This window comes from Nothobranchius furzeri, chromosome 4 (genome assembly GCF_043380555.1).
Source record: "Nothobranchius furzeri strain GRZ-AD chromosome 4, NfurGRZ-RIMD1, whole genome shotgun sequence".
Taxonomy (NCBI): Eukaryota; Metazoa; Chordata; class Actinopteri; order Cyprinodontiformes; family Nothobranchiidae; genus Nothobranchius; species Nothobranchius furzeri.
Window position 1 is genome coordinate 65,476,595 of NC_091744.1, and position 21,385 is coordinate 65,497,979.

A 21,385-nucleotide genomic window follows, 5' to 3' on the forward strand; every position below is an offset into this window, starting at 1 on the left:
TAGAGCCACCTGTCTCACCTTGGCTCAGGATAATACAGACTATCCCAGTGACGAAGGATTACACAGTGATTAGATAAGATTATTTAATAAAAACATTGAACAACATCCAAAATCTAACTGAAATGTGAAAAATTGGCTTGTAAAAATGAGATTTAGCATGTAAACACATGCTAACGTTTTCATAAGGCAGATTAACCAAACTCGTCTTTCTTGGAGAAAAATAAAACTTTCAAATTGGACTACTGAGTTCAGAGCAGAAAAAAAGATTACACACCAAGGCAGGGTACATCCTCATATAAATGTTCTTCTAAACCCTTTAAGATTCTTCAGTTTTAGGTCTGCAGTTCCCAATTGTTTTAAAAGGCCTCAGAGATTACCAGACTCAATCCTGATTAAACAATACTACATCCTTGGCTTCCCTGCCAGTTTAAACCATTTAACAAGCCATCTGTTTGTCTATGAGAAACCAGTAAACAAAACCTTTTAAGACTTCACCTCAGAGTAAAATGTGAATAAATGAGTAGCTGATGAAGCGGTCTGGTCCATTCTTTTCCTTGTTTCTTTAAACCGTCCCTTCATCACTGACGAGCTCTTGCAAACGCATCACGTAGCCAAAGAGAGTCCTCGTACAGCCTCGGGTCTCCCATGAACTCTGCTGTGCGCTTGTATAAGTAGTAGTACAGCACCGCCGCTGTAGACAGAGGTAGTTAGTACTATGGTGGGCTTATTTATGATGTAAAATTGAACTAATCCACTTATTTGTAGTGATTTACCTGTTCTCTGGAAAACGAAGAGAACTAGGAGGCCATCGGTCCAAACAAAACGGTTTGACTCGAGCCATCTCAGATTCTATGACGAACACAGAATAAACGTCAAAGATTTAAAAAAATGCGACATGGATAATTTAAGGGTTTGCGTTTGCAAACAGCTGTTAGAGCGTACCATCACCCAGCAATGGAGACAGATGCTTAGAGTCAGGTATAGAGTGGAGAACATGAGCAGAGCCCTGAATCTCTCCAGCAGCAAAGATACGAGGCCGACCTGGAACACGTAGGTGTTGAACATCATCAGGAGGATGATGATGATGCTGAACAAGACGGCGATGTCTTGGATGCTGCAAATGGTTTCAGAAGAGGTTATTTGTTAGACAAATGTATATTTGAGTTAGAAATAATTTCTGGGGCAATTTGGTAAATGGGCTGTACTTAATATAGTGCTTTCTACGGTTCTACAACCCACCCAAGGCGCTTCACATCAGTCATTCACACACTGGTGATGAACTACATTGTAGCCACAGCTTCCCTGCGGCACACTGACAGGTGATGCTGCTGAACACAGGCACCACCGGTCCCTCCAACCACCACCACACAATGGCTGCAACAGACAGGGCTCTGACCTCCAACCCTCCAATTACAGGGCGGGATTTAACCCCTCTGCTGCTGTCGTCCAAGTGACATGGTGTAATTCAAAGATCAGGAAAATATAAACAGATTAAAACCACAAAAGGGTTTAATAAAAGGTTGTTTCAGTTAGAGATACCTTGCAGGACCTTTCTATAGTTTAAAATATAACCGCCCTTAATCTTGTGCAAAATTTGTGTTGATAAGCTAATGTAGTTTTCTGGTATCTTAAAAATCTGTATGCATTTCAGTTTTTAACTAATTCTTAAGATTTAAACCGTTTTCATGTATGAAGAGACTGCTTGCTTTCTTAAACATCCAAAATCAAATAAATCATCAAATTTGTAGAGTTTGAGTCTAATATGCCAAACACTTTTAGCAAAGTACACCCTAGCTGGGACAAATACAGAGTGTAAATCTTCCAAATTTTCGTTTAAATGACATAATTTTGTAAGCCTGAGTCAGTGGTATGGAATGATTACTGGAAATTTCTAAAACAACCTAAAATCAAATCGATGGAAAAATGCTCAATAGAATAATTCTGAAACAGCATGACATAATAAATTTGTCTTTCAGATATCAATTAATCATGCCTAGTGTGTGTTTTTGAAATTATTTTCATGAAAAGGTTTAAAAAACATTACTGAGGTAAAACATGTCTAGAATGTGTTCAGTATTTTCACGTGAAATTAGTTCTATATCAAAGCATTTTGCTCTGCGACTCACATAAAAAGCACGAGCTGGATGACAGCTTCCCCCCTTAAAAGTTCACTGAAGGAGTTGACAAAGAGATCATAGGCCAACAGAACCAGTTGGATCAGCAGCACCAGGGAGTAGTTTCCAGTTTGGAGCATCTTCAGGGAGAGTCTCCTCGGTCCTCCCTTACCACTACAGGTTGGTAGTGACACAGATCTGTTAGGTCACCTTCATCTACCTACATTCTTCAGTGTAAAAGGCAGTCCACGGGGAAAGTCACAAATGATCCATCCACATACTGCACACTGATGGTGGTTGTTTCCATAATTTGGTTTTAAAGCTGCTTGAATTCCAGTTTTTGGTTTTTCCTGTCAAGAAACATCATTTTTGTTTGTCCACGATGAAAAATATTTATGATGACTGAGGTTTGTCCAATAGATCACAAGAACAGTGCGTGTGCGCTGCATTCTGACATCCTTGATGGTAAAAATCTCCTTGACAGCGTCGCCTGCGAGAAGAAAACAGAAGATGTAGAACAAACGCGCAGCTAAAACGTTCACCTCCGAGGCAGCACATAATCTCTCAGCTCTGTAGCCATCTCCAGTGTTACGGGGAGTTCATGTAATTTATCCTCCGCCTCAGACAGCTAAAGAAGTAAACCCATCCATGTCAGGTCAACGTATTCGTGCTGTTACACATGCAGCCATGTACAGGTCAATGCTGGGATTATAGAGTTGACCTAACGGGCACAACAATCTCTTGTTTTGTTTTTGTCTCATCTTCTGTTCATCTCTAAATATCTCACGTTATTCAGTGTGAGTCTAGCGATCATCTTCAAATCAGATAATGAGCTTTTAAATGGCTTGTCTCGACATTTAGTACTGAATTCAAGCTAAACACTCTCCTTGCTACATCTCACTATTGTTTACAAAAGCTTGGGAAATCGAGTCATACTCACCAGAAAACAACGCAGAAAGGAAATTAATTCCCCCGAGGCACAAATAACTTTTTCTGAAATATTTCTACGTTTACGTCGGTCTAAACGCTAGCTGTTTACAGCCCTTACAGCGCCCATCGCCATTTTTAGCGCTAAAGCGTGCATTTTCGTAGTTCCATGGTAACGCTACTTTTACCGTAATGACAAATTCACAATTTCTCTGACTTCACTTCAAACACAGCCAAAATAGATACAGTTTACGTGTATTTTATTTTAGTTTTGCTTATTATAGTATTTATTTAATTAATATTATTAAAACAAGTGAATTAAAGCCCGTTAAATGATAATCCTTCAAATCTGTTTCCACGATACAGTAAGTATTACGGTAAAAATGAAACTCCCTCGCTTGCCCCCTATGGGTAGAAAGAAGTATTAGCGAAACTAAATGAGAGGAGGCTGATCAAAGGTACAAGACTGCTGTCGGTGCGCGACTGGTGAGTGATCAAACTCTCCCAAACTTCTCTCCGCTGGAATTCAGATAAGTTAACTCAGAAATACACTTTTACCCCCGTTTAGATACCGGACCAGTACCTAAATTGCCCTTTGTGAGGGACTTTTGTTTGAATTAAAATGTAATGCTGCTGTTTTTTGGTTTGCTCTGTTTGACCACTACTCTTTAAAGTGCACGTTGTTTTTAATGTGATAAAAAGGTCCAGTTTGCCTTTAAAATAATCTACACCTATAATTACAATTCGCACATATTCACGTTCCAGCCATGTTGAAGTTTTAACAGAAGTGTCACAATTTTTCTGAGTAACATATGTTAAAAGTAGTGATTCAGAACCTGTTGACTCTTTAATGGTTAACTGACTTTTTATTTAACCTGCTGCATGTAGGTGACTTTAACACTTTCCCTGAATGCTCCACACTGACATTGCTTAATATCCTGTGTAAATTGGAGTTTATTTGACCTTTGACTGTTGGCTTATTGGGAGCTGACACTCAAAATCCTTAACACCCATTGTGTACATAAGTCTTATCTGACATTGTAGTATATCACCCCGTGTTTTAAAAATTTGACGGCATCCCAGATCATCAGCTAGGTAATTTACTACCATTATCAGCCAGTGTTTTTTTTTTTTTTTTTTTTATATATAGTTTATGTCTTTAGAGATAGCAGGAGTTAGGAGAGGAAGGCCTGGGAATGTTTCATGTTGTTCTCAGCTGGACTTCTATTTTTGGAGCATGTGAAGATTCAATAACACATTGTTTTCCTATTAGATTCATAATAAATATATCTTTTGCCATTATCTTAACAATTTAAAATTGACCTCTCGGGTTAGACCTCCCCTCTGACGCGTTTACCTGTCACATAAATCAAAATGCTAATTTAGATACGTTGATAGGAGTTTTCTCTTAAAGCTAAAATCTGTTTTGTGATTGTTGCAGCCCAGAGGATGCAAACAACTGCAAATGTTTAATTTGCATCTCCTGTCCAAGAGCAATAAGCCCTCCCCTTAAGGGACACATAATACTTCTCATATGACACCATCCGGTTTTTATCTTTTGCACATCCTGGTGCACTTTCAATGATTAATTATTCTTAATCTGTATAAACAGTGAAGGCTGCAAAATGTGATCTTTGAAGGTGACTATTCTGACACGCCTCACATCAGTAGTATCTAAGAATTAAAGACCTGTTCATACTAGATACCTGGAGCTGGAATAAGTACATGTGCAGTGTCTCAGTTTGTTCTGCAGCTCATGTTTGGCAAAGGAGTTGCTCTACAGTTGGCTTCTCATCACACGTACTCTGGCATTTAAGACTAGTGATAAGAAACGTCACTGCATTCATGACAGTGGACTGTGTTTTAAATACAATAAATCAAACATTTCATGTTTTTGCACAGGAATGTCTCAGTGGTTGAATGATGGAGAAGTGCTGGTGGGTCAAGGCAGCGGTGAAGCAGTACCAGTGAGCCCCAGGCTGCGGAGCCTGCCCGCCCTGCCCAGCGGAAGTCCCAGGATGGGTCAGAGACGTAGTCCGGTGGCTTCACCGCGCCCCAGAGAGGCAGTCCCGTTAAGCCCACAGGCTGAGACCATGGGCAAAGCCAAAGAGCTCTTTCTTCTGTGCGACAAAGAGAGAAAAGGGTTCATCACAAAGCGGGATATGCAGGTGTGCATCTATTCTGTTAGCAACATGCATGCTAATTTTCACAGTGCTGAACTTGATCTTTTCTGTGTTCTGGTCAGAGACTAGATGGTGAGCTGCCACTGTCGCCCGAACAGCTGGAAACCGTGTTTGAAAGTCTGGACCGAGAGAACAATGGCTTCCTCACTCCCCTAGAGTTCAACACAGGACTTGGTGTGTTTATAGTAATAAACAACAACGATGACAATCTTCTGTTCTTTATTTACATGTCCTCTGGTTTCTGTGCTGTCCTCTGTGTGGTGCAGGTGGGCTGATGGGGTTGGAGGAGACGGTTGAGCTGGTTCCAGAAGAAGTGGAGGAGGATGGAGGGGAACTGGAGGGGTTCCAGGACCCTACTGCTGTTAGGTTGATCAATGTTCTGATGGAGCTTGGAGCAGACAAACTTTTCAAAGAGTAAGGTGTTTTAATGGTGTGCTTCTAGCTCACACGCAGAGTCGCATAAATACTCATGAGTTCCCACCTTTCTGTTGTGTTGAGTCTTGTGCAGACTTCTAACGTGTGTGTACACAAAGGAGTGCCAGTGAGTAGGATAATTGAGGTTTTGGACCTCGGATTGAGTTAAATGTTCCAGATCATGCACTACTGAGGTGTCATTGGGGCAGTAGTAGCTCAGGTGGTAGAGCCGGTTGCCTCATGGTCATGGGTTCGATTCCAGCTCCCGCCAGGGGTATCCTGCTGTTGTGTCCTTGGGCAAGACACTTCACCCAACTTGCCTGTGTTAGTGGTGGTCAGAGGGGCCGACGGCGCCAAATGGCAGCCTCGCCTCTGTCAGACCTCCCCAGGGCGGCTGTGGCTACAAGTAGCTTACCATCACTAGCAGTGTGTGAATGTGAGCGTGTGTGAAAGCGTCTTTGGGGGTCTTGAAAAGTGCTATATAAGTTCAATGCATTATTATTATTTTTATTATTATTTATCTTAAATACAAGTTATTTTGTCAGCCTGAATTTACACCCGAAATAAAACGCTTTGTTTCAGTGAAACTCCGTCCAAGCTCGCTCCAACAAAATGTGTCTAAAACAGTGTCTTTGTCCAGTTGGTTACAGTATTGGCGTTGGTAGTCCAGTGGTTAAGGTGTCCAGCCCAATGCATTTACCACTAGGCTACCAAGTTTGTTACATGACACTTGTCACCTAAGCCACACATCCTTAGCTGGCCATGGGGGACAAGTTTCAGACCAGAGACTAGCTTTCGGGGGATGAACAGGGCCTGATGTTGGGAGCAGGAAGATGGAGTGACATATAAGTTATACATTAGGTCATTTCTGGAATTTCAAAATAAAATTCTAAGTTTGCAGCTGAAACAGGAAAATGCATAAATGCAGCCAAAAATGGATCTGCAGATTATTTTCTTGAGAACATGCTAAAAAAGCTCCAAAAAGTGGATTTTCCGTGATATGGCCCCTTTAATCCTCCCACTGTCTTCATGGGTGTGACCCCACGAGGAAAGTTGACCATTGAGCAGGGTTGATGGTTTATCCCTTGAGGTCCACGTGGCAGGGGTGAGGTGGTGCTCACTCCTCGCCCCTGCCACGTGGACCCAAGTGATAAACCATCAACCCTGCTAAATGGTCAACTTTCCTCGCGGGGTCACCCATTAGGACAGTGGGAGGGTTAAGTGACTTAGCAAACAAAAGAGAAGAAGAAAATGAAAGGAAGTAAACCATCAAAGTCCAGAGAAAACATTGGAACATCTTCAGAAAGCCTAGCAAAGTATTGATCAAGCCCACTTTGAAGCAGATGACTCAAGGTTTTCTCCTTGTATTGTATTTCTTAACTTTGTCATTCCAGTATGTCAGAAAATCTTATCTGCTGAGGGCTCGAGGTTCATATTAAGCTGTTTTCAGCAAAAATTGCAGAAATGACAGGGGCCTCGTCTCTCCAGTCAGCACATCCTAGCACTATTATTCCTTTTCTCGATTAGATTATTATGAATCAGTTACTCTGTTAGTTGGACTTTGCAATATTTCTTAGCCCTTTTGGTTTTATTAGTGTCGTTTTTAGCTGGTTTTAACAGTTCTTTCTCTTTAATTTCCTTACATAGTGCTTTTACTTGTTCTCTTTGACTGCTATCTTTAACTTGTATATTTATGCTCTGCTTTTTATGCGTTTTAGCTAATTCCTTAGTTTCTACACCATGTTCCTGTTGTCGTGTCTGAGCCTTTGACTCGTTTTGTGCAACACTTTGGTTAGGTGCCGTGCAATTTCTAAATAAACTGGTATAATATGTTTGGTTTTCTATTGTGAGACAGTCAGCAGGAGCTTTGCTCTCTGTGGTGTGAGCTCCAGAGAGGCAGACCAGAGCTCCTGACGTCCCTGGAGTATGTCCTGGTCCATGCTGTGTCCCATCTACAGGACACCATCAGAGAAAGGGACAATCTGGAGCAAGCTCTTCGCAGGTCAGCTAAATCTCCTTACTTATATGATGATGTGTGAACTGTGTACACCATTTAAATTGATGTTCTGTTTTAGACGGGAGAGCGAACATGACCAGATGATCCGCTCCATATATGATGAAATGGAAAACCAGATCAGAGAGGAGAGGGAGAAATGGCAGGCCCAGGAACAGGTAGACACCAGATAGATCATCGCTGTTCCTCTCAGACAAAGGGATCAGTACAATATTGAATTTGTTTTCCCATCAAGGACAGTTTTAGAGAAAAGCAGAGAGGCCAACGACTTACTGAGGAGCTGAGGATGCGGGAGCAGGACTTGGAGAGTTCGCTGAGCAAACAGAAAGAGGTGAGCGTCCGGGTGTGTGTGTGTGAAGCTGTTCCTGAGAAGTGTTTTGTGTCAGTGAGGTCTAACTCTGGTTTCAGCTTGAGATCAAAATCAGACAGCTGAGCAGTGAGCAGCTGAGCATCAAGGAGCAGAACCAGCAGCTGCAGAAGCTCAACATCCAGTTACAGGAGCAGGTGGAGGGCAGCAGAGAGCAGCTGAAGTCTGCTCTGCATCAACTCAGTGTGCTGCAGACGAGTGCTGCTCAGGAACAGAAGGACCGACAGAGGTAGGAGGGAACAACGGTTTGGGACCGTGCGTGAGGGTTTTGTTTATTATCTATATCCTAGAAACCTTACCCAGAGGAGATTACTCATGTGTTAACATTGTCTTTCCTCTTTGGTTTACTGTAGGAATGTGATGAAAGTTTCAAGGAATATCAAGAAAGAGAAGGAAAGTCTCCTAAGGCAACTGGAGATATTAAGGTATGTTTAAGCATGCTGGTGAAGGTTCTCAGTCATTCAGGTCAGGGCAATCCTGCAAAATATTAGACGTCTTTAGTTTCTTGAAGACATTCAGCTTATCATCTGAGGATCTAAGCCTGTAGATCCTCCTGGAACGTAAACGTACTCTAGCTATACCGGTCCTGGGGCAGCTTCTCTGTCTGGCGCCATATGTAGTCCATCCTCTTCATCTCCATGTCCAGGTTACATTGCCATGCGTTTTTACGCTGTCCCCTCATTCTTCCCCCGTGATGCTCGTTAACGGCGTGCATCGCCAGCGTCTTTGGAGAATCTCATCTTCCACAGTCTGTGGTCTGGTTTGTTGCCACAGTTCTCGATCATCTGAGGAGCTTTGTCAATCAGAACTTTCCACCATCGGGCTGAGAATCCCACAAAGATGGAAGAGAAAGAAAAGCAGCAGAAACATTCAAGGAAGCACTCCACATCAGCAGATACCAAACAGTTTTTTTTTTTTTTTTGCTAAACCAACAAAGACATCTGGAGAAGCCTCCGCCACAGGAAACCATGACAAAGACAGCAGGTGCAGGAGTGTTGTCATCCCACACGTGGCAGGAGTCTCTGAGCATCCGAGCAGAACGTTCTCTAAAAATAACATCCTGCTGAACGATAATTCTAATAACACTCTCAGACAGAAACGGGTTCATCCAAAGGACAAGACGCCCAAACAGAAGCTTAGTGGTGTTATATATGCAATCCAGTATGGTGAGGATTGTCTCTTGTAGAAAAACAAAACAACAGTTACACAAGAGCAAGGCACAACACAGGAGAACCACCTACTCAGGTCCAGATCAAGCAGTCCATACAACTCAAGGACAAGAGACACCAGGATGGTAGTTGGACAGAGACGATAGACGGTTTGAGCGAGGACTAAAGGGCGCCATCCATGTCAAACTAGAAAGACGGATATTAAACAGAGAAGCAGGCATCATGTTTCACCTTTCCAGCCCCTACAATACAGCCCAGAACCCAATCCCCCGACGGTTTCGGTCTAATTTGCACCTTCCTGCGTCTGACCGAAGCACATGACGAGTGGACCAGAGTAACACTCACGTGGAGAGAAGAGATGTTTTACATGTGATGTTAGTTCTCTTAAAACGTTGCACATTCCAGTTAGAGCTGACAAAGCTCAGGTGAGGACCAAAATGTCTTCATTTGAACCTACAAGGACTACACTTGTACTTTTTAAAAATGTTTTTTACTTTAGAGACAGATATAATTTTGGTACCTGTATTAGCTCAGTTGGATTATGATGATGACTCAAATTTCATTTATATGTTTACCTTGTATGATTTCATTGGTGTCCTCTTCTGGCGGAAAAACATAATTCAGAACCAGCTTTGCTTTGAACTTTTTCTGCTTTGTTGACCAGTTTAGCGTTTACTGAGAGAAATACCAAGATGTATTTTGCCGCAAGGCCAATCACCAAAAAACACAGCTGACAGCACGTTCGTTTTAGTGCACATGCATGGCTTCGTCTTTTGAGAATTTACTGAATATTACAAACCTGATAATATTGGTATGAACTTAAATATTTAATGTATTTATATATATGTGGCAGTGTGAGTGTCCTGTCACAGTGTCCTGATAGATCATGCGCCCTGGCTAGTTGGCCAAAGGGATGTCCCTTTGGCTGACTGGTTAGAGCGTATGACTTTCACCCGGGAGTCTGGGAATCGAATCCCGCCCGGGCCCTCGCTTATCCACCTTGGTACATATATTCTACATTTCTTAAAAAAATTAAAGTCTTTATGCAGTTCTACATAAATTCAAACACTTAAAATTAGAGGAGATAACAGTATATTGTTATTTCACTGCACCATCTAGTGGCTGAAAAATGTATCGCACTAATCCGTGGTTTCCACTTCCCTACGGCCGAAAGCAACACTTCTTGTTCATGAACGCGCTTCTCTAGCCAACAACACAGAGCTAAAACACATTGTTTTACAATTATTATGCTCCCACAGTATGTTGTGTGTTCATATATTTAAATTTTAAATACTTATTTGTCCACGAAAAAGGTCGTCAACTCTGCAGCAGCTGGGTTCTGTCCTTAAATCACACGCTCTGTGACTGATGTCTGCACGTTAGCGGTAGTCTACAGCTATTGGTTAGTGCTGACCAGTGCTCAGTTCATAATGCATGGAGCTCGACGGGGCGGGCTTAGAAAAAAAAATTAAAATAAAACGAGACGCATTGCCTACATTGTATCACAGCACATCACTTTTGCAGATTTCTAAAAAGTCTTACATAATTCCTGAAAGAGGAAAACGTGTTTTTGGTCGTTTGGTGTAATTTCACTCAATTCTGACTCTCATTTCTCTCCATAAAATTGTAAAGGTGAGCCTCACTGAGAATGTTTTTTGTAAATAAACGTTTCTTTTTGCTACAGGGATATGAACAGGAGGCTGCGAGATGAAAGAGATGCTCAGCAAACTCCAAAGAGGGTTAGTCACAGATGCTCTGTCCTTTCTCCTTCGCCGTTGCATTTTTACTTCAGTGAAGATCCCTGTAGCTCCTGGACACAGCAGGTCTACCCAACGTGAACTCTGCTATCCTCCATCCTCCCTCTGGACAAATATTAATGTGGGCAGCTGCCATTATTTGGTTAATTATTTGCAAACTTGCTGTGTGGTTTTTCTATTTCTCTGGAATTGTGCTGAACAGACATTTATTGTGTACTGTTTCAGTTTAAAGAAAATAATTTAGACAGGTCAGGTGAACTGGACTGGACCATGCAGGATTTCCATGGATCTATTTTCAATGAAGAAAATAAATAAGCTATTTTTGCTAAAGATGTTCTCTGTAAATATGTACACTCATGATTTTGCACCATGTTACTTAGAAAATACGTATTTACCAACATGCATTCTTGTCTTTTTTTTTCATCTTGGAAGGCTTAAACAAATAAGTGTACATGATCATTTCAATGCTGAGCTCCTCTGCAGCAGAATAAACCTTACATTTGAACTCGGACTGCTTTTTTAATGTGTAAAGGAGGAAAAGAAAAATTACAAATGAAACTGCTTTAGTTTCCTACCATAGTGCAGCTTCTACTGAAAACTATTTCCAGATTAAACCTTAATGCTGCTCATTTCTTTTTCCCACTTCCCACGAAACCTTTTAGAGTCCAGATGTGTCAAAGTCTTTGCAGAAGAAAGGCTCAATCATAGGTAGCTACTTACTGCAGGACAAGCCAGAGCAAAGGTTTGTACAATTCATTTATACATTTATTTTTCTCAATAATGACCCAGTTGGGCACAAAAGATAACACATTTTTTCATGCATCACTTCTAAAGACAGCCGAGTTCTGCTGATGAGTTTGAGCAGACCAAAATGAAAGAGGTTACAGATCCATCCAAGACACTCCACCCATCATGGACGGATGAAAGTGTTGATCAGATGAACACACAGGTGGGAATAAATATTATTTATGATCAGTATTACAGACTTTAACAACATTGAGATATTAAAGCAAATTTTTAAATTTGGTCCTTTTTATCTTAATTTTAGAGCAAATATGTTAGACCTCATCGAGTGTTTAAGGTGGTATTTCTGGGTAACTCAGGGGTAGGTAAGAGCTCCTTCATCCAGCGCTGCTGCACAGGACACTTCCACAGTAAAATGATCTCTACTGTGGGTAAGCTTTTAATTGTCATTGAAATGCAAGTGTTGACATCGTCATCAGTCCATTCACTTGAGTCCAGATGCAAAAATCTGAAAGTTACTGTATAATAAGTCTAAAGACAACAAAAAACTTAAAAGTTTTGCTGTAGATCTAATTTTATTAACATGCAGCAGTAACCAGGCAGCTGTCTTTAATAGAGCAAATCAGAACAAAGTTCAACGTGATCACATTTTCTGCTCTTAAACCTTTTATTTTAGAGATGCATTATCTTTTGTGATTGAACTGCAGAAAATGAGTCTGGATCATGTTCTGGTTCCTAACGCTTCTTCAACATGACGTGTATTTTTAAAAATTTGTTTCAATGACAGATTTTCAAACGTTATTAAAAAATAGGAATAAAAATAATAAAATAAAAAAATATGATTTGTTATTTTGAGAAAAAAAGGTACATTTACAAAGAAAAAAGGGTCAAAATATCATCAGTGTCAGCACAGAAGACTTTCAATGGCATCAGATTACCCGTTTACATTCTGACCCGAGCCCCACTGGGATGCCTGGGCTCACGTTCCCTGCTCTGGATCGGTTTCTAACCTGGGTGACAGATTCTCCATGAACTGACAGCTCACTTTAAGGAACATCTAGCCCCAGGTCAAGAACAGCTCCAAGTTTCCCGAGAACCACTCTCACTAAAGGTTCAAAGGGAGATGAAGGACATCTCCACTGGACTGAGAGTGATTAGAACCTATCTCTATCTGAATAAACCAGTTCTGGTTCAAGAACATTTGGTTCAAACTGATAAACAGATGAAAGCATCATCAATCCTCAGAGATACAGTCCAGTCAAACCTTTGTGTTATCCACATGTCTTCATTTCAACGGGCCGGCCCAAAAAGACTATTTCAGAGTTATTTCAGGGACCAGCTGAGTACCTGAACCGAGGTATGTACTCGGGAATGGCCCGGTAGAGACGCTGGGTGGGACTTGTAGTTCAGACATCAGCAGATGTCACCAAACAACTCTTATTTGTAAAATTGGAAGAGTTGCTGGTGAAGTGGAATCGTCGTTTTTAAACCCAACGCTGAAAATTTTGTCTGAGACACCCTCCATCATTGCTGCCCCCCCCCCCCCCCCCCCCAACAATTTTGGCTGCTTTGTTGTCTGCTACAGGTCATCGTACACTACATAGCTTCTTCTGAACCCTCCGTCACACAACTGTCCTCCCCATTCTCTTACAGAATAACAATGTCCATGAACACCTTTTGGCACTGATCGATGACATCACTCACTGCCAAAATGTTAGCAAGGTGCTGACATCATTGCAAAGTCCTGAAATGATGATATACATGATTTTGTATGTTAACACAGTGGCCGAGAGGACTGAGCCACCATATTTTCCCCATTACCTTCCCCTCTCCCAGAATTCCTCTGAATTCATAAAGTAGAAACACAGTGGCACAGTGATAAATGCTATTTCTCTGAACTGAGGCCATTCAGGAAGCTAAACATAATGATTACAACTTTTACTGGGAAACACACGTAAAAATGGCCTAAATATCTCTTAAATGTCCCTAAGCACATCTGATCAGTTATACTGTAACTTGGAGAAGTAATTAGAAAATTTGACCTTCCTTGATCTGAGGAAATTAGCCAGTTTTTACTCCTTGTCACAATTTTTTCCCCCTTCATGCATCCAGGAAATCCAGAACTGCTGAGCAAAAGTTATAAATATTCCTGGGAAAGACTTGAGTCAAAATGTATAAAGATTTGTGAATATTTGTGCAATATCAGGTTGCATATAATCCATCACTGCATGAATGTAAATAAAATCCACAACAAAGCTTTGATTTAAAACTTAGGATCTTTTATTGTTTTTTTCCATTATTGGGGGTACGATACAAAGTGAAAAGTAACATTATTGTATTTCCTTTCCTTTTCTTTTTAGGAGTAGATTTTCAAATGAAGAGTGTAATTCTGAACTCCATCACTGTCACCATGCAGCTATGGGACACTGCGGGACAGGAGAAGTCAATACTTGACTTTAAGCTCAATAATTTAACCAGATTATTTTTTTAAAACAATCTTTGATGCTTGTTTTGTTTCGGTCAGGTATCGGAGCATCACAGAACAATACTACAGAAAAGCTGATGGTATCCTTGCCATGTATGACGTAACTCAGGCTGCCTCCTTTACTGCAGTGAGAGGATGGATGGACTCAGTCAGGGTAAACTAGTAAACATGCAAAACTGTCATTTGAATGCACAGACAGGAAGTTTCAGAAAAATCTGAAACATCAGTCTAGTTTTATAATGAAAATGATAGCACCGTGTGTTCATTTACATGTGATTTTAAAGTTGGATGATATAATTGTTTGGAAATGTGTGTGTGTGTGTGTGTGTGTGTGTGTGTGTGTGTGTGTGTGTGTGTGTGTGTGTGTGTGTGTGTGTGTGTGTGTGTGTGTGTGTGTGTGTGTGTGTGTGTGTGTGTGTGTGTGTGTGTGTGTGTGTGTCCGTGTCCCAGGAGAAGATGAGGGAAGGGACTATACTGGTGCTGGCTGGAAATAAGCTGGACTCAGCAGACAATCACAGCAGAGACGTGACCACAGCAGAGGGTCAGAGTCTAGCAGGGGTGAGGTGGATTTGAATATTCAAACCACGTTCTGAAGTGATTCACAGAAAGCCACTGCTGTGGAAAATAACACATTCTAATATAAATGAATGAAAAATGTTCCTTTCCTCTGTCTTTGTGGCGTCCACAGCAGTTCCAGGCTTTATTTTATGAGTGCAGCGCAAAAACGGGAGACAATATAGAAGAGTTGATGCTTCACCTTGCTGGGTATGAATGACTCTGTCACACTAATAAAGCGCGGGTGTTGGCCTTAAAGCATTTCATTAAACACTTTAACTGTCTGAGTAAATTTATATTGAAAATCAAAAACAAAAACAGCACTAGAACAACTAATGGTTGGCAGGAAAACTGGCGTAAATCAATAATTAATCATCTTAATTGCTCCTGATTGACCAATTCATTATTTTAGAAAATAATTTACCAATGTGTCACATTTTCACTAATTAACAATGAAAAACTGGGATGTTGAATCATTTTCTTTCATTTCTAAAATATTTCAGATTATCATTTATTTCTGAGACTGATTCATAAAACGTATTTTCTTTATTTTTTAGGATGCTGGTCACCAAGCATGATCAACAGTGCCAAGATGCTTTCTTGTTGACTGAGGACACCACCGAGAGAAACTGTTGCTCTTTAAGTAAAGCGTCGAGCATACATTAGATTATTGGAGAGATGTGTTCCTCCCAAACCATCTTTTTAGTTCATTTCTTTCAAATAAAATGGAATATTTTTACTAACTCCTCTCTATTTGTTGTGGCTCTTTTTAAACATCTCCTGCACTGTTTTGGTGCTGGTAGAACCAGTGTTAATGTGAAGCCAGATGGGGGCAGACACGTTCTCTGTAGATGATGGTGGGGGCGAGCTGGACCAAAAGAGGACAGACATTTAGACGCTTGTGTGGGAGGCTCTCGGCTCTGAATGTCAGCTGAAAGCCTGACTCTGTTCAGTTCAACAACAGCAGCGGAGAGACGGCGGGATCTACTGATAACTGAGCTCCATCATCCAAGATCAGGTGGGAGTACTTTGGTCACATAAAAAAAAGGGAGAGCAGTGATTTCAATGAAACAAAGGGTTATTATTAACTCTCAATAGAAGCATTAAGGTTGTTTTTCAGTAACATTTGCATATTTAGTCAAATAAGATTTGTTTTAAACTTAAATGTTTATTGTTAAATGTCTGCTTCTTTTCCTCTTTGTTTAATTTTTTTAATTTAGTCAAGAAATAAATTATTAGGAGGAATATTTAAAGCCCAGACCTCCAATTTTCTCCTATTTGTACATTTTTCAAATTAAAAGCATGCTAAAGTATATAAAAGTTTCACTAAAGAGTGAAAGGATCTGTCACTGAGATGGGCAACATACATCTGTCTGCTTGGTGACACGTGACACGAGTCGTTAAGTCTGTTTTCCCCACAACATATTTGATTTCATCTGTGAGCGCTTTCCGTCACACCGTTACATCAGCTTCATTCCAGTTTGAAATTAAAACACATTTGGGATTTTCACTCTGCTGTGCAGTTGAAGAGGACAGCAAAGAAGACACGTATTCGCACCCAATGTGAAACAGATTTAGACTGAAAGAGGAAATTACAAAACCACAAAAACCTATTTTTAAATCTGATACGATGCTCATATGTAAGGTTGTAACTTTACATGGTGATAAAGTAATCTGTTAGAAGCAGGAGCGTTGGGAGATGTGACCTGGATTTTGACCTCAGTGTGTTCCCTCTCTTTACTTTACCACAATTAAAACCCTTTATCCATAATATCTGTGTCTGTAACTGTTTTAGATTGTTAAAATATTGTTTTGCTTTCCAGAATGGAAACTCACGGTAGAAAAACAAACACATGTGGGATCATTTGTCTGAAATATCTACTTTTCCTCTTCAACATATTTTTCTGGGTAAGTTTAACAAAAAAAGGTAAAATTACTAAATACAAAACAACATAAAAGGTAATCATAAACAGTTAAACATGTGATAATAACTTGCATAAGATCAAGTTTTGTTTAATTTCCTGATAAAAATGACAAGGATTGTGTTACAAACAATCACAGTCAGAGTTTAGTTGCAGTAGTTATATGTATATTAGTATTTTTATGAAGACTGTTGTCTTGTTTACTTTGTGATCATGTTTTAGGAGTAATGTTGCAACTGCTCAGAATATTCTGGTGCATTCGTGATGTGAGCATCTGGTTTGAATTGTGCTGATGGTGGTGTGTTTTATCAGCTGGCAGGAGGAGCTGTGCTGGCAGTGGGAGTGTGGACTCTGGTGGAAAAGAGCGACTACATCAGTTTATTAAACTCCAGCTTCTACTCCGCCTCCGCCTACATTCTAATATCTGCGGGAGTCATCGTGATTGTGACTGGGATAATCGGATGCTGTGCCACTTTGAAGGAGATGAGAAGCCTTTTGGTCATGGTACGCAAAAAAAAAAAAACTTGCTGCTGTATTTGTAGCTCTGCCTCAATGAAACATGTTTAACAGCATTCACACAGAAACAGACACACACACACACACAGTCAATATGACAGGAATGCCAGTCAGATATAACAGATAAAGTCGTGCGGTGTGTGTCTTTAAGAGTTTAGATTTAGAGTGCGGCTCATGCTTGAGGAATGAAGGGCATCACATGCGGCTGCTCAGACCCATGTGTGTGTGTGTGTGTGTGTGTGTGTGTGTGTGTGTGTGTGTGTGTGTGTGTGTGTGTGTGTGTGTGTGTGTGTGTGTGTGTGTGTGTGTGTGTGTGTGTGTGTGTGTGTGTGTGTGTGAGGGGGGGGGGCACAGAAGTCTTTCGTGTGCATGTATGCACACACTCAGTGCTGATTTTACTTTTAGGCTCTAATTCATGTTTTAGCTGAAAATACATGAAAACACTGAGCTAAAGATGACTGAATCTATGTTTTTCTTAACTTGTGTTTTATCAAATTTCATTTCTTTTTCTGGCAGTATTTGTTTTTGTTGCTGTGTGTCTTCCTGCTGGAAATCGTTGCCGGGGTTCTGGCTTACATTAACTACCAAGGGGTGAGGAGCCTTGTCTCTTGTTTTATACATACGGATTTAAAAACACATTATTTCAATCAAATGTAATTCATGATATTTTTGGTATTTTTAAATATAAACACTGCAACTTAAAAATTAAATATGAATCATTCAACGTCTTGTGATTTCAAACCCCATTCCTTACATTCCATCATTTATTTTCTAACGTTCTTCAACGTCAGAGTTGGCAGATTTTCTCTGCATGCCTCTCTGTGCATGTTCTTCATTTATCCCTTCTTCCATTCTTCTCACACCTCTTTTTCTCCTCCCTTTGTCCTTGCTCCAGTGTTTCCCTTTCTGCTACCAGGTAATCTCCTACCACATGTTTCTATTTCTGTTTCTGCATCGGTTTTATATTCATTGGTTTGCTTTTTTATCCACTTTGTGATTCAAGCAACTGAACCACCCTGGTGAGCCAGAGGCTGAGATCAGAGTAACCGTGACCTTTATATTTTCAGTTCATTGCTCAGGTAGACAGGAATGTTACAGGGGAGGAAGGAAACTTGACCAGAGGCTATTTTTATTGACGTGGGTAGATGTTAGTGTCTGATTTGTTTTCTTCCTACACTAAAGTGCTTCTCTTGTCTCATAGCTTGATGAGGAGCTCAGACAGAACCTAAAGGAAACTATGCAGCAGAAATACCAACAGCCAGGAGAGGAGAGCATCACACAGGCTGTTGACAAGCTGCAACAGGAAGTGAGGAGATGTTTGTTTATTGGGCTAAAGCAAGTCAGAGGTTATGACTAAACCAATATTTTACACTCAGATTTCTCATATTGCCTATTCTTTGGTTTGTTCAAGTTTAAGTGCTGTGGGAGTCACAACTATTCAGACTGGACAGACAGTCTGTGGATCCAAGAAGCTAAGAATAGTCGGCTTGTTCCTGATAGCTGCTGTAAAACTCCCAGTGAGCTCTGTGGCAGCAGGAACCATCCATCCAACATCTACAGGGTGGAGGTAGGAGAAGATAGTTACTGCTTTGAATTGCTGAGGATTCTGTTGCAATACAGTTTTAATTTTGTCCCCTTTTCTGCGCACATCAGGGAGGATGCATCACAAAATTAGAAGACTTCATCCAGAGTCAGTTATATATTCTTGGGGCAGTGGGTGTTGGGATTGCATTTCTGCAGGTAAAAATACAAAATAATATGAAGATTAGTTTTAATGCACACAAGGACCTAACAAAAAATCTTTTATCTTCTTTCAGCTCGTGGGGATGATGTTTACTTGCTGCCTTTATCGAAACCTGAAAAAAGATCCATACTGATTTTGGGGAAACAATAACATCACATTACATTCTATATTGTGAAATGTGTGCTTGAAAGTTGTAAAACCCAACTTTTATCCACATTTGTGATGTACAAGTTATGTCCAAACTATGACACTAAAGCTTCAACACTCAACAACTATAGAGGCCATATTGCTGCTGGGCAGCACTGTTTTTTTCTTCATTTAAAATTCCACTTATTTCATTTTATAATAAAGAAATTTTCACTCAAATATAACATGAAAATACTGTGGATGTTTTATCTAACTACAAAGTATTTACTACGAGTAATCTTTAAAACTAGTAGTACGTTTAGTATCAGTAAAATAGTAAAATGACGAAATGAAAATAAATGAATGTTTGCTTTAATTATGAACTTTTATTGTGAAATTATTAAAACGGATGTTGTTGTCAGCTGACTGGACCTCCTTCTAGCGGTGTTTTCTCGTTCATTTTAAGACCAGAAAATTAATGAAATGTCGGCGAAACCAACTTGTTTAATAGTAGCGAGTGCCTCTTCTCAAGGTGAGTCTAAGTAGCTTTGATAATGATATGTTGTTTAGGTTGGACTGTTTCTAATGTGCCTGTGTTAGGACAGCTGTGTGGTCAAACTGTAGCATGTTAGCTTGATGCTACCGGATGTGTATTTTTGTTTACGTTTACACAGGAGTTTCAGCCAAATCTTTTCTTCAATGCTTCAGTCTTTGCAGCACTTCGTTTAACCTACAAGTCGCCACACCTGCGGTAAGAGATTAGTTTTTAATTATAAAAAAAAATAACTATGACGTCAGCACGAAACATATTTAGGACTTTCCATCTTTCATAATTTAAAGGACAAATGCATAAATGTTGGACACATTTTGTGGTCCTCATCAAATATCCTGTATAATAAATTTACATCATCTCTGCCATTTAAAATAATTATCAAATTTATTTAAAAATATATATTTTCAGACAAGTTTTAAAAAACTTCCTTTTATTTATTTATTCAAGTCCAACATTTACTGAAAAGCAGTTTTCTTTAGAAAACGTTTCTCAATATTTCTATTTATCGTCAACAGAATTTAGATGAATGTCCTGATTCAAGTCATTTTGCTTTATTTGATATATTTTTAAAACATTTTAAAATCAGGAGTAAATGTTAAAAATTATTTTTAAATAGGCCACAGACATCTGGGAACGGTCATGCAGATTGAGTCTATTATTTTAATAGATCTAAGTCACCACATTAACTTTCAGAATTGCACAATGCATCATTTTTTTCTGCTTGGTTTTTGAATGACAGGGGAAGACGATAGACTTTGTTGGAGTTGACGAAAGCACAGCTCGATGGGTGCAAGACTTCAATGTAAAATCCTACGCAACACCAGCCAAACTTGAGTCTATAGATGGTGAGAATAACTAGTTTAATTTTATCTGTTGCTCTAGCTGTAATTATTTTTTTTACTAAACAAAACATCTTGATGACCTTTTAAAGGTGCCAGGTATCAGGCTCTGCTTGTCCCAGACTGCCCTGGGGCGCCGAATGACCTGGCACACAGCGGCTCCCTGCACCGCATTCTCACACAGTTCATCTCTCAGCAAAGTGAGTTTAAGACACATTTATATGTTTTGTAAAAACATGAATAATGACCACATTTATTACCCTTCTTGTTGTGCAGAGCCAGTGTGTGCTGTGGGACAGGGAGTGGCAGCACTATGCTGTGCCACAGAGGGGCAGAGGTGGATTTTTAGTGGCTACAGCTTAACAGGCGTGAGTGTTAAATCACAGAAAGCATAAAGATTATCTCTAGACATTTTTGCATACGTTACTGAACTCCATAACTATTTCTCTCCAAAGCCATCAGTGTTTGAACTGGTACGAACACCTGACTTTGCAAACCTGCCTCTCATTGTTGAAGATTTTGTTAAAGACAGCGGCGGATCTTATACAGGTGAGGTAACCTGCAGTGCATGACGCGTAAGAATGTATAACTGTTGCCCAAATCATCTAACATTTATTATCTCTGCTTCTCAGCAAGTCAAGAAGATGCTGTCCACGTAGTTATCGACCGACACCTAATAACTGGGCAGAATATGCAGTCGACATCTCTTGCTGTGAATAATCTAATCCTGCTTTGTAATGCCAAATAAATGTATCCCGTGATCAAACCCATGTCATTAAACATTTCTCCAGAACAAACTATGGAAGATGCTCAGTGAAATGTTCTGCAACACTTAAAAAAAAGGTAAAACAATCAGTAGAGCAGAGATGACATCTTGTACTGGCTTTCCACCAGACACACAAAAAACGTCTTTTTATTATATATGAATGCAGATGTGCAATTACACTTCCAACTGT

General features: G+C 40.1%; 4 protein-coding genes across 9 annotated transcripts; 3 read left to right on the plus strand and 1 right to left on the minus strand.

Annotated features, from left to right (window-relative positions):
• Window positions 1–69: 69 nt before the first annotated feature.
• tmem138 (transmembrane protein 138) lies at window positions 70–3,191 on the minus strand. The gene is made up of 5 exons (XM_015964339.3): window positions 3,055–3,191; window positions 2,127–2,604; window positions 943–1,114; window positions 774–849; window positions 70–691 (listed from the first exon to the last, which is right to left on the minus strand). Exons 2-5 carry the CDS (start codon window positions 2,252–2,254, stop codon window positions 579–581), a joined length of 489 nt encoding a protein of 162 aa, XP_015819825.1. The 5' UTR covers window positions 2,255–2,604; window positions 3,055–3,191; the 3' UTR covers window positions 70–578.
• Window positions 3,192–3,455: 264 nt separating this feature from the next.
• cracr2b (calcium release activated channel regulator 2B) lies at window positions 3,456–15,674 on the plus strand. Of its 5 annotated transcripts, XM_015964344.3 has the most exons (19): window positions 3,456–3,527; window positions 4,944–5,209; window positions 5,287–5,398; window positions 5,491–5,638; window positions 7,494–7,640; window positions 7,714–7,810; window positions 7,888–7,983; window positions 8,061–8,248; window positions 8,373–8,444; window positions 10,873–10,927; window positions 11,608–11,687; window positions 11,780–11,894; window positions 11,994–12,120; window positions 14,050–14,131; window positions 14,214–14,328; window positions 14,625–14,732; window positions 14,863–14,939; window positions 15,287–15,372; window positions 15,533–15,674. In XM_015964344.3, exons 2-19 carry the CDS (start codon window positions 4,946–4,948, stop codon window positions 15,547–15,549), a joined length of 1,986 nt encoding a protein of 661 aa, XP_015819830.1. In that variant the 5' UTR covers window positions 3,456–3,527; window positions 4,944–4,945; the 3' UTR covers window positions 15,550–15,674. The 5 variants fall into 5 exon arrangements, 4 of the variants coding, with proteins under 4 accessions (XP_015819830.1, XP_015819828.1, XP_015819829.1 ...); XM_015964342.3 differs by lacking the exon at window positions 15,533–15,674 and having other exon boundaries at window positions 15,287–15,476; XM_015964343.3 differs by lacking the exon at window positions 15,533–15,674 and having other exon boundaries at window positions 14,866–14,939; window positions 15,287–15,476.
• cd151 (CD151 molecule) lies at window positions 15,608–19,468 on the plus strand. 2 transcript variants are annotated; one of them, XM_015964354.2, is made up of 9 exons: window positions 15,608–15,747; window positions 16,553–16,637; window positions 16,964–17,155; window positions 17,684–17,758; window positions 18,063–18,083; window positions 18,369–18,473; window positions 18,579–18,734; window positions 18,821–18,907; window positions 18,985–19,468. In XM_015964354.2, exons 2-9 carry the CDS (start codon window positions 16,554–16,556, stop codon window positions 19,042–19,044), a joined length of 780 nt encoding a protein of 259 aa, XP_015819840.1. In that variant the 5' UTR covers window positions 15,608–15,747; window position 16,553; the 3' UTR covers window positions 19,045–19,468. The 2 variants fall into 2 exon arrangements, with proteins under 2 accessions (XP_015819840.1, XP_015819841.1); XM_015964355.2 differs by lacking the exon at window positions 18,063–18,083.
• On the plus strand, window positions 19,441–21,228 carry gatd1 (glutamine amidotransferase class 1 domain containing 1). Its single transcript, XM_015964356.3, has 7 exons — window positions 19,441–19,569; window positions 19,712–19,788; window positions 20,330–20,435; window positions 20,522–20,629; window positions 20,706–20,797; window positions 20,885–20,978; window positions 21,062–21,228. The coding sequence occupies exons 1-7, from the start codon at window positions 19,521–19,523 to the stop codon at window positions 21,175–21,177; spliced, it is 642 nt and encodes a 213-aa protein (XP_015819842.1). The 5' UTR covers window positions 19,441–19,520; the 3' UTR covers window positions 21,178–21,228.
• The last annotated feature ends 157 nt before the right edge of the window (window positions 21,229–21,385 follow it).